Consider the following 13557-nt stretch of genomic DNA (forward strand, 5'->3'; position numbering starts at 1 on the left):
TTCTCAGATGAGCTGTCAGCGACTTCTCTATCCTTTTGTTGTACCAGGTCATGTATAGTTGTATGGGACAATGATGATACAAGATGTGTTTGCTACATCATGTAGGTTAAAAAATCTTCAGTCTTGAACTGAAAGCTTCAGTGTCTATATATTGCTAGCACACAGGATTATATGAACAATGACAAGTTTTGCAATTTCAGATTACTTTTTTGTAAGTACTGGAAGAAAAATTTGACCACACATTTTCCACAAAAGATGAAGCTCACAAATGCTACCTTTTGAGTGTGTGCCTTTAAATTAGCTACAATGCAGAGAGCTAACCTGGGAGGACAAGCTTGCGCATTACAAGTTCTGTTGTCCCGAGGCTTGAGGGCGGGGTCACACAGGTAACTAGGGACAGTCTCAAAGTCTCCAGAGCGTGTGCAAGTAACAGTCCGAGTCTGGAAACCTGGATAGAAGGCAGAGAGAGATCAGAGATGTGCAGTAACTGTGCCTCAAGTAACAACATGTCATCTCTCTTTAAGGTTTGACTTGGCAATCTGATACAAACCAGGTTAGTTTGAACCCAATGTAGGTCAGAGATGGGTATATGCAGTAAGGAGATGAAAAGTAATACAGAGAGATGGGTTTGACGGCTATATCATCCCATTGTATAGGATTTGCATTCATTTTAGTCTACAGTCTACATTGAGCCATATGAGCATATGTTCCAAAATTATCCCTTCTATGCACAATATTGTTGTGTGTCCAGGAGAACAATGCAAACGCTGGAGAAGTCAGTAAGTATAACATGCACCTCACCGGCATTCACATCATTTTCCCTAGCACACAAGGGTATCTACCTTTGTGTGCATATCATCTGAACTGGTATTTGAAACTGGACTACGTAACAATTTGTTATCTGGTTTACAGCATACATCATTACAGCATACATTGAAAATATATTGTTTCTCTTTCCTTTGCCTTACTAACTGTTAAAATACCTACCATTTCAGTGAAATACTGGCCATCACTCTTAAGCAGCCAATTTGAAGGGATAGTCACATATTACAGAGTTTTCTACTTGTGACCATGATTCAGAACACTCATTATTCCTTTCTACTTATGACTATATCACAGTATCAAAGCTGCCACTTGACTGAATGGTTAATTCAACAGTTCTTGTAGAGTTCTCACTCCCCTCTTTCACATTCGTCATGGCTGGAAAAATAGATGACACAAACTTTATAAGGAAAAAAAAGGTCATAAATAAACTGTTAAAACAATACTTATACTTAATTCATGCTTCCACTCTTCAAAGTTTGAAAGAAAAAGGATAAATGTCATCATTTTTTAAACACATAACCCCTACAGCAGTACATTTGACCCAAGATGCATATTTCAAAACATGCTGCAGAATTAACCATTGTTATTTTACAAAGCAGGATTACATACAGTATATTGCTGCCTGTCAGTTGCACAAACATAGTTGCACACACTGCAAGCACAGATATTCTCTAAATCGTCTATGGAACGACCTCTTGAGCTTGAACAGCATTCTGTTGTTTTTATATAGTTGTTCAGTGTGCCTGTAAGAGTTTATGTTAGAAAGAAATTGCAGTGTGTCTTGGAAGAGTTACTGTAGGTTGTACAGAATGGACGTTTGATACTTTGTGTCTATCCATCGATGATATGAAATGCTAGCTGGGCAGAAAAGGCTGACTTCTTCCTTTCTGTGTCATGCCACTAGTGACATGGCTAAATTGGCTGACATACAGAATCATTAAAGGGGATGGTTAGTAACTGATCAGTGGGGATCAGTAGGAATGCTGGGGGATGATTGTTCCAATCCTTGTGGGATTCATTCCAGGTTAGCATGAATATGAAGTGACAGGGCATTAAACTGTACATTACTTGAATATGGAACCATTCTGAAGTAAATAATTTTCACACAACAATAGATATATAATGTACTCTTAAATGAATCCCACAAGAATTGGAACAATCATCCCCAGCATTCCCACTGATTCCCACTGATCATTACTAGCCATCCCCTTTAAGTTCCAACAGACATTAGTGGCTGATACATTTGGTATCAACTTTCTTTGCAGAAGACCCATGTTATCATTTCCTGAATTTTTACATTATTAACAAGCAGAAAGGTTGAAAAAAGGAGATGGCAATCTGGTGTGTTGCATATGTTACATTAGAATCTGTCTCCTTTTCATTTTTCTCTCTAGCCAAGGGCAAGTGGACCACGTAACAGGATAGATTTTGGCAAACAACAGGAGCTGGCATTTTCATTGACAAATGTCCATGGAGCTGAGTTATGACGTCAATAAATGATAGATGCAAGATGAAAAGGGAAGTGGTTGGCACAAGAAAGCAATGAGGAAAGGGGTTTAACGTGACAGAAACGAGTAAGAAAGGCAGAAAGTATGAAAAAGTATTAAGTAGCAGGTGGACTGGGTGGAAGATGATGCAACTTACCTCCTCCACACTCCTTGGAGCAGTTGGCGTAACGGGTGTATGTCCAGGAGTAAGAATCAGGTTCATCTGGCCCTACCCCATTGGGAACATAGTAGGAGTACTCAACACCATGGTTCCTTCCTTGTGTTAAAAGCTGGATAGAAAACAGAAATCAATCACGAGAGAATGAACCATGTATTATGAGTAAGAAATGAATGTGTCCATGTCTTTATGTGTGTGTCTCTGTGGGTCAATATACTTATTGCTGGTAAAACCAGAAAAAAGCAAAGAGGTATCAAATGGGAGAATCAAATTTTTTCCATGACAGGAAGACAAGCAAACAGCAAAGAAAAAACAGTGTGCTCACTTGGCTGGACAAAGAAGTCTACAGGAGGGGATGAAAGCTCACCCACAACATTGCTACAGGTTGGTATAAGCAGTAACCTCCTGGTATATTATCATCAACTGATTGGTTCACTGCATCTCATAATAAATGCAATAAGTTAACTTCATTACCTAGTCTCTCATGAAATAGAAAATGAAACAATTTATTGCGATATAGGCTCATACTGTTATGCCTATCCTCAACATGCACTTTGTGAGAGACCTCATACACAGAATCTCATAACCAATGTAAGGATAAAATGGTGTAGAACATAGGCTCAAGAGAGAATCATAATGCATTTCAGCATGATAGAGATCACACAATATACAAGATCTTGGTCAGATGCTTTGCCAAGCCTTCCAAACACAACACACCTAAATACTGTAGAAGTGTCCTGCAGTCTTTGGACAAGACTAAATCCTAAGATGATGTCCTTGATGCTGGAGTATAAAGCCCAGTGATTCTGGCTAATGAAATCCAGAATTCTCAAGACAAATCACTTTTGTTCTATATATGAATGTTAGTTGTCACAAATCACATTTTCATTTAAAATAATATTGCCCATTCACTCACTCACAAATAAGATCTTCATTTTACAGAGAATGATGGTCAAAATCCCAATTCTCTACTTTACATATTCATTTCATTTCATGTATGGATTTCTACATGGGAAGACTCAAGAAACCCTTTGACATCACTTGCTTGGAATGAGTTATAGAAATGTTTGCAAAGTCACAAAGTTTCTAACTTAAAACAAGTTATTAATTGTAGATAAAATGAAATACCTCGGGGTTATTTTTGATTCTCATCGAAATGGACAAAACATGTTGATAACCTTGTGAGTAAACTTTCATGGGTAACAGTAAATGTACGTAGAATTAAAACATATTTGAATCAGAAGAATTTGATTGATTTATATTATACTATGTTTGTTCGTCATTTGGATTACTGTAGCATCATCTGGGAGAATACAACAAAATGTAATATAATAAGATTACAACGCGCTCAAAACAGATATGCTAGAATGATATTAAATGCTGATAGATACACATCAACTGATAATTAAGGCTGCTTGATTAGCAATCAGTGCAACAACGGATTAAATTCAATCATTGTATAATGATGTTTAAAATTATTAATAATCGTACACCCATGTATTTAAAGAAACTAATTTTCAATAGACCGATATATTATTATACAAGATATGCTGCAAACAATCCTCTTTTTGTTCCGAACCACGTACAGAATATATGAGGTCAACATTTTCGTATCAAGGCACATTGTATTTTGATATGTTACCTATTCAAGTACAAACTTCGGTGTCGTTTGAAAATTTTAAGAAAGAGTGTAAACGTTTAAGTTTTGATTTTTGATTTTTGATTTTTATACATTTTTCCCATCTGAGTTTTTACCCAAACCAAACAGTGACTATTTATTCATATACGAATTTATGTGTAGTTTGAATATTTAAAGAAATCATGTAAATATGAGAGTTTGATTTTTGTTTTCATTTTAGCTGAACATATTCTTGCCGACCATATACGCCTTTTTTTTTTAATTCTTTTCTCTCTTTTTTTCTACCCAAAAACATCTTGCCGCAGCAACTACTTATCCAGAAAGGGGGTGGGGTGCAGGGTGGGGATAGGGGATAGGGGATAATGGATAGATTGTATTTGTTTGTTTGTTTTTTCAATCATGGGTGATGTTTTACTGGTTAAAATAAATGTATACTGTTATTCTGAATGTAAGATGTAAGACATATTTTAATTTTACATTGTTATACATTTTATTCAACTTACATCATACTCAGTTTTATACTTTGATTGCCATTTTAACTTATCATATTTTGTTTTGTACTTTATGTAATATATTGTTATAGATTATAACAGTATACTGTTTCAAATTTGTTTCGAATTGTAAATTGTATTTCAATATTTTTATGTAAGACAGGGCTCTCTTGTAAAGCAGTTTTATGTACTGAAGAGACTACCCTGTACAAAGAAGACAGAATGAATAAATAAATAAATAAATGATGAACACATGAATTTATTTCTACTAACTCTACTATGAGGATTTATACACAACACTACTCTGACAGCTTACGATGTCCACATTTCACAGGTCTGCAAAGTGAGACTAATGCTAACCTTGAGGCAACTGCATTATGATTGGCCAGAAGTTACCTGGATTATTCCATGCAGATGACACCTCCATCCTAGCATTAAGTAGTCTTATTCAAGTCACCATTTCAAAATGTTTTATTGGGTCTGCAGGATGTGCTAAGTCTTATTCTAATTCCCTTCTAAAGACCATTTCATATACTCTCGGTAGATTGCATATTGGACTGATATTATTGTAACACATTCACTGTTCTGAATACATCTCACCCAGAATGTTTTGATTGTGGTGTAAGATCAATGGTGTTTAGCTGATACTGTGGTGAATGGTCAGTGGTGTTTGGGTTGAATTAATATTGAGGTGTGTGGTCAGTGGTGTTTGAGTTAAACTGATTTTGTGGTGTGTGGACAGTGGTGTTTGGGTTAAAATGATTTTGTGGTGTATGGTTAGTAGTGCTTGAGTTAGACTGTGCTTGTGGTGTATGATCAGTGGTATTGGAATGGTCAGTGATGTCATTGATTTAAACTAATACCAGTAAGCCTATTCCTTTACTCAGCACATTGTCTATTCTAATCAACAGAAAGTCTCATTTGCAGACTAGTTCCAATTAGTGTCAAGTTGTGATTGCTCATTTATTCCTAAGCCTTGATCGACAAAATCACCACATTCAGAGCTATTCCGGGGCTTCTACACCTATCCCATGGTATCTAATATTATACGAATAATTTATGAGTTGTGAGTGCATAGGGCACGAATATCGCACGAGGCGCGAGATGAGCCACTGGTCTATTCAACAAGGCGCGTAGCGCCGCGTTGAATAGACCAGTGGCGAATCTCGCGCCGAGTGCGGTATTACGTGCCCCAATGCCCAACAAAATCATAAATTATTCGTTTTATACAACATCTTGTCCACAATCACAATACAAAATTAGTGACCGCCAACTCAGGAAGGCCCAAAAATAAATGTAACAATTAGGCAGAGAATTGTAAACCACCTTGCGTGTACTGCTTTCAAACACTCGTCATGATTCGACCACACAGTCACAGGAATCACGAACTCCGCAGGGTCTATACCCATTCTACGCTAACGTTAGATCGAGTTAGGCCTGACTGTTAGGTCGATCTGAGATGTCGGTAGATCTAGTAGTAGGTCTAGACTTTGTCTATTTCCGAAAATGATTTTGTATAAAAACACAGAAAAATAATCAAATTACGGTTTCTCAACTTGAAATGAAATCTTGATGTTGGGATCACTGTGGTCCACGTAGCAGATCAGAGTCAAAAGTAAAAACACAGCAGTACCGCTAGGTGTAAAGGCCGCGATACATGCAACTAGCTAGGTAAAGTAACTGCGCGTACACGTTAACGTTGCAGTACTCCGCCGGCGCCGCGCCTGGTCTGTGAGACTTACCGGCCGGCAGCGCAGCGCAGCCGGCCAGCACGTACACTGTACAATGTAGTTTGCTGGCGCTTTGCTACGGGTGTGAGCCACAGAACTCTGTGAGCGGCCATGCATTAGTAGCCCCCCGCGAAGCCGTGCTATAGTACCTTCGAGCCGTGCTATAGGCCCATGCCAGGGGCCTATTGTATGGCTGTCACTCTCAATGAGTTTGATAGGTATTTTCTATTGAATGTCATGTGACATGTTCTTGGCCAATCACAATTCGACATCATTCTGAGGTGTTGTATAAAAGCCTATAACTAACTCTGATACCCTTACTACATGGATATTGTACAAAGGACATCACTAGATTACACTGCTGATTACAAACATTGTAGAATTATCTGTCTCAAAAAAGAAAAGACATAGAAGCACATGATGATAATGAAATCAAACCTAGAATGAATAAAGTGACTATGGGTGTATGACTTGCATGTACACAAACAAAATTCAGGGATAAATAATTAAAAATAATAAGGTCTTCTTTATCCAGGGAAGCCTCCTCGGTGTTGCCACTGCTCTACCAGACAGCTCTGCCATTATTATTAGCCTTGCATTGCGGCAGGTACCCATTCACTGTATACACCTGGGTTGGAGAGGGACATGGTGGGTAGAGGCATCTTGTCCAAGGATATAAGCACTGGGTGGGAATCAAACTCGGGTCCTCGGATTGGGAGTCGGGAGTATTATTCACTACACCTCAGTGCCCCATAACTTTCCACTACTCATGACTGGACGTAGATTAATACGTCTTGCACAAACACGTCTTAATTCCTATAACCAATCTTTCATGTCTTTGATGTAATAATCACGTTCTCAGTGTTGTGTAATGTAGCCGCCTACAGACATGCTGTCAATCAATGAGCATAGACTATCAGACTATCGTCTTCAGCTTGTCATTTCAATTTGCTCAATTTCTGGTACAATCTACATGTAGATAAAGCTCTCACAGCTCACAAGAAATTGATAATGTCTTAGACATTTCATGCTGTAGAGGGTGGGGCAAAGTTGTTAAACTAACAAGATTCTTTCAGTGAGCATTTCAACACAAGTATCTCTTGCGATTACTTTACCAAGCAAGCCTGTTACCAAGTTACAAATAGAAGGGAATTGAGAGTAATCACGCAAATTTTGCAACAGTCATGGTTTACTCATTCTGATTAAATGATCACAAAACAAGCTGGGTATGCAGTGTTGCTATTGAAAGAGAAGAGCAACATGAATGTATCTGCACTTGGACAGAGTCAGATTAGCCATGGGTTCAATGTATTACCAGACACACACAAAAAAAAATGAACTGGAATATTCACTTCACTGAAATATTCATAACCTGATGTTGATGACAGAAATGACAATACTTCTAAATTTTGTATATAGCTTTTAATGAAAACAGTTATGTTACACAACTTGTTACACTGATAGTGTAATGTTCTGTATGAAAAGAAACTTAAACCATCATTTCAAAGACCTTAAGTCACATCAGTAACACATGAATGTTACAAAATAATTTCAAGTAACCAAAGGGATTGCTTTGCAGTGAAAGTGCCTTCGTGAAGTACTGTATATGCCAAATATTTCGAAAGGTCTTTATTTTCGCGAATTTCCCGAATCAGGTGCTTTTCACGTATTTTAAAGACACGCGAAAGTATTGACTCTGATCGCACTACAAACGTGACATACTGTATACATTTCTCCATTCGGTACAGGACTCCATGATCACGAATTTAACAACTCACAAAATTGTCGGGAATGTCTGATAGGCGAAAATTTAGACTCGCTAAATATATGATGTATACAGTAAATGAGATCTTAGAGAATACAGAAGACACCTTTCACCCTAGATTACAGTCATCTCAGACTGTATGGAGACTGACTTGTCTAAGGATTTATCTCTACTGAGATAGACATTGATGGCTCATGTCGCAGTCTCTGACTACTAGCTCTTTCCATCTTTAGCTCACCTTAAATTCTGTCACTCTCTCTCTTTACTGTGGAATTTAGGATAACACTGAATTCATTCTAGGTGTTCACATCATATCAAAACTGCAAATCAAGTCAACACTCTCATGTGTAGGTTAAACTGGAACAATATTGACTGCTTTTGTCCCGTAACTTCTATGCTGCTTTCCCACTGTCATGATTGGCACCACAATTGAAATCGTGGTCTCAGTTGTGGAGCAATGGTAGTGATCTTTTCAAATTGCAGGGGCGTATCCAGGAATTCCGTAAAGAGGGGGCACGTTTACGAAATTAAAGGGGGCGCATGCACACCTCCCATTTTTTCTTTTCTTTTTTTTGTTTCAACAAAAAATAACGGGGGCATGCACCCGGAGAGGTCCTCCCTGGATATGCCACTGAATTGTATCAGATCTTCAGGTCAATCGTACCTCTCACTTATTTTGGATGTTTGCCCTTATTTTACTCGAAGACTACAAACATGACCCGTTACATCAAAAGCAGCCACAAGTGGGATTTTTTTAATTTTCTATTAACATTATATCAAGTTAGTCCATTCTCTAAGCTTTAATTTGATGCATAATCCATTAAAAGACGCGCTCTACATCCTGAGATATTTAAAATCGAATGTGCCAAACATGGGAATTTTGTAACAACAAAATACGGAGAAAATTGCTATTAAACTTCGCTCTTGGTTTTTGTTTTGTTCAGAGATTGTCAGCCATACAGGACAGAAAATATTGCGTATATAAACTCCTTAGAAACGATAAGTTTTGGTGAACCATTATTGATGAAAATTGGTACAATGAATCACAAAATATATGACTTCATACTCATACAACTTCAGAAAGATATATTTTGTTTATTTGATTTCAATTATTCTAGTAATGTCACCCTCAACATGTCATGGATTTGGAACTTAAGATTATTTTAGATTAATTTTATGATTACGATTAATGGTATAGAAAGGTAACTGTGATGTTTTTCAGGTTATATACATCCATGCTATCAGGCCCTTGTATCTTTACCAGAGTAGGTCAAACTATCCTAGGTAATGCAGTCTATGTGATGATGTGATAGAGGAATGAGTGTTTTAACAGGTAGCAGGAAATCACTACTTTCACTGTTGACAATCTAACAGGTGAGTGAAGTAAGCAGCCTACCTGGAGATAAAATAACAGCACTTCTGGTATCTGCTATGTTTAGATGATGATAATGATAACACTTCAATCAGCTCAAGGATTTTTTGCTCCTACTGACCTACATGTACCTTACAGGAATCTCTACTAGTAAATCAATGCAAGCAGTGTCTGAGACCTGACTGGATAACTTGTCAATTTTGATACTGAGCATTTATAGTAAATTTTGATTCATATGCATTTAACATTAAAAAAAAAACAAGAAAATAGTTGTGCAAAATATACAGATACTAACAAATCTCTTTTCTTACTAAACTTCTCCCTTTGCTTAAGCGAAGGGATTTAGGATAGGTTGAATATCATGTAAGCCCTCATGTATGATTGATTAACATACTCATACATTTCCTCAGTGCTCTCTGTCTAATTCAAAAGTAAAAGATCAAAGACAGACATACAAGAGAAGAACTTTATGAAGAACTAGTACAGTACCCTCCGCTTAATTGGGTACTGCTTAATCAGGTCAGAAATGCTCTCACTCTCCTGAATCTAGAACATACCTGCCTACTACACCGCTACCTGACAAGAAAGAAGCTGGTTCTGATATATATTTATATAATGGACACGTCATGGTCAAAGATAATAGATAGAATAGATAAGACAGCAGCACTGATAAAAACAGCCAAAAGATGTCCTTACAATCCTTTATAGAGATGATTTACAGGGATACAAGAATGCCTGTCCTCACCTCCCTCAAACATTTTGTGGAGCCTCCTGCCCCTAGCCTACACTATCACCTTCAATGTCTGTTCCAACAAACATTTGTCATGAGAAGTAAATGTAACTCACTTAAACCACCTGGTATGGAAGAGAACTGATAATCTGACCAATCATCTCAGAAATTACAGCTCCAGATCCATTTCCCAGAATACAAAAGTATATTTGTCTGCATTTCACCTCATCCATGAGAGAGGATTCAGGAGACCAGGACTGACAAACACCTTCATGAAAAATCAACCAGTGCTAGCAAGAGTCTTTGCTGATTGGTATATTGTAGATCCTCAGTGTATACAAAAAACACCTGATAACAACAACCAACAGTCACATAGGCTGGTAAAGTGATGTTACAGGTGTAAGTCAGATACACGTGAAGCATTAAGACCTTATACTTACAGCACTGACACTCGGCATCCATAAATCAAGCATTAGTCATGCACAATTATTTTTGCATTTTATGTAATGACTGTCTGTCCGGATGATGTGGAAGGACATGTAAAATTGCATCTAGGCTTATGTATCAACAAAGTTTCGAAGTTTGTCTCATTTTAGCCTGCTTTCACCAAATTCATGCTTTCTTTCATTTGGACTTTTGTGCATATAAGTTGAGTGTATCAAGGATGCTACCTTGAGAGCATTTTAGCAGAAGGGTTGTTGGGATAATGTTGTGGTAATGTCTGGGTAATGTTCGGGTGATTACCCTAGCTGGTTAGGGTAGGAGTTATCAAAAGTTACGACAACGTCTGAGTAACATTTTGCAGGGACCATTTTAACAGGAAGGGTAAAAAAGAAAAGATTGCCCAGACGTTGTTGCGGTAACTCTGGTTTGAAAGGCTGTGTTAAAACAGAGCTTGAAGGATAAAGATCGACATTGAGCAAACACGCATGTGTTCAACTGATGTCCTCCTCACCAAAACAAATTGTTTATCACCTTGCAGATTAAAGTAGATTATGGAATCTACAATGGTAAAAGCGTATTTTCACACTATTCATGAATTGATGCGAATGCAAGATTTGAGTCAAGACCTTCAAAAGAAGGTTGATTTTTTTTTATCTAGTAACAATTCACACTGATAATATAATGATTTAAGACTTTTTACCCCCATACAAGAAGCTACTTCATATGTAAGGTTTTAGTTAATCTGTAGGCCAACACTTTCTGAATTTCTTCTTTGATGATAAAATAATCCTTGTTATGAATTGGGAAGGGGAGAGGGGGTATGCTGTGCAGTAAAACTTCAAGGTTTCTTAACAATTATGACAATATAAATCTCATTGTATGATTTGTGTGTGTGTGTGTGTGTGTGTGTGTGTGTGTGCGTGTGTGTGTGTGTGTGTGTGTGTGTGTTTATATTCTTTGTAAGTTTTTATCATGCACCAACGAAATGTGTTTTGTAATCACAGTATTAGAAATCTACCAGGTATGCATTTACAAAAGTAGTCTCCACTTCTCTTCTTAACTGTTGAGAACAGGCTGACTTTGCTGTAACACGCATTTCCCATAGACACCTGCCCAAGTATACTTGGGACAAGTTTTTAATAGGTTAATAGTCAATTGTAGATCTGGCACATATCACAGAAAATAACTTGTCATACAACTACATAGAATAACCATGACATATTTGTGTTTACATTTCTTTACCTAAAGTCATATATATAAAAACTTTTTCACATTTTGATTTTACTTTCATACTTCTCGAATAAAGATATTATTGTAATCATTGATGATCACATTCTCAATCACTAATCATAAGAATCACAAGGACAAGTTTCATGACACATTTTTCACAATCAGCCTTACACTCCAGGTGTTGATGCAACCAGCATTTGCAGATATGCAAAACTCAGAATGTGTGCTGAAATATACTACTCTGATTATAATGATCCATTAAACCTTCTACAACCATAAGCTGAAATTAAAAGAAACTAGTACTCACATTTGCAAGCAAGCGAGCAAACAAACAAGCAAACACATAACATACATTTCCTTTCATCAATTGGTTCATTTAGATTGCATGTCTTCTCCAATGGGTGGAATAGGTAGTTATCAGGTATTTAGATATACTGTTGTCACATCAATTCAACTTTATATGACCAAATTGCTGAACTTACCACAACAAATAAGGGTTCATCAGTGGGACCAAGGGCACTAACGACCTCTGGTTTGGACTGAGGGGTACCAACTTTGCGGACATAGTTGATGGAAGTGCCAGCAGCTTGGAAAGAATGAGGAAGGTCGATGGCGAAATTTCCATTCAAGTAATATTCTCCAAGGACATTCCTCAGTGCTGTATTTGTATGTGGTAAAAGAGGAAACATTCACACAAAACATCATTATTCTTTTATTATCATTATTATTATTCATTTGGTAAGGTCTCATCTATAGGATAAGTTTTTAATTTTCAAATCAAAAGAAAGACAAGAATTCTTGTCATATGCACATTGTATTTCCTAAATTCACACAGTCTACTATCAATATGCTTGAGCTATCCACTTTCTACATTCATGTTGTTCACCATCTCTCTTTCCTCTTTCTTTTTCATCTTTTTTTCCTCTCTAAAACTAGAAAAAAAAATCACATAACTCTTACCTCTCTAGCTGCCTTGTCTTTAGAGACATTCTGTCAATACTTGTATCTCAACTGTGTAAATAACATTCTAACTTGTCTTTAGTTAATATTGGAGCAACATAATAGCTATACTAAAAGCTCTTTTCTGACAATGACAAGCCTTTTTCTGCTCTATTAAAATAAAAAGTTAGTCTAAGCCTTTTTTTTCTGAAAGGCTTATCCTTTCTTAAAAATCCATATCTTTCACTCTGTGACAAAAGCAAAACAGACTGCCTGAAGTACACTCTGTCTCTCCCATTGAGGACGAACTGATTTTGCTACAACACACATTTCCCATAGCACCCTGCCTTAGTATAATCAGGACTCATCCTCAATGGGTTAAGTACTACATGATTCCTCAAACACAATGTCAAGTTGATCTAATTTGGAAAATTTCCATTGATAGACAGAAAAATTTAATTCACTTTTTTGAACTAAGAAAATAGAATTCCAAACAAATCTCATATACTACTCCTGTGTAACGTGACAAAATACACATCGACACACACACATACACACACACGCACACACAAACGAATAAAGACAAACACAAAAAATGGGAGACAGCAGGCAGTCTGTCAATCTGTGTATCTTCGGTCTGAGTAACACAAAAATTTACCACTGCCCCACTAATTGAAGGTTTAATCTTACAGCATATTAACTGACTTGCAAAATCAGATGTAGAGTT

The 13557-nt window shown here is 37.0% G+C and overlaps 1 protein-coding gene across 1 annotated transcript in view; it reads right to left on the reverse strand.

Moving 5' to 3' along the window:
• The window catches only part of LOC139718029 (papilin-like), a 151538-nt gene that overhangs the window by 47055 nt on the left and 90926 nt on the right, over positions 1–13557 (reverse strand). Inside the window, exons 8-10 of the mRNA XM_071629519.1 lie at positions 12374–12549; positions 2470–2602; positions 322–448 (exon numbers count right to left, since the gene is read on the reverse strand). Of these exons, the coding sequence (XP_071485620.1) occupies positions 322–448; positions 2470–2602; positions 12374–12549 (436 nt within the window). The remainder of the gene's footprint in view (positions 1–321; positions 449–2469; positions 2603–12373; positions 12550–13557) is intronic.

Source organism: Diadema antillarum, unplaced genomic scaffold (assembly GCF_040938485.1).
Source record: "Diadema antillarum isolate AM-2024a unplaced genomic scaffold, OU_Dant_1.0 scf00000087, whole genome shotgun sequence".
Taxonomy (NCBI): Eukaryota; Metazoa; Echinodermata; class Echinoidea; order Diadematoida; family Diadematidae; genus Diadema; species Diadema antillarum.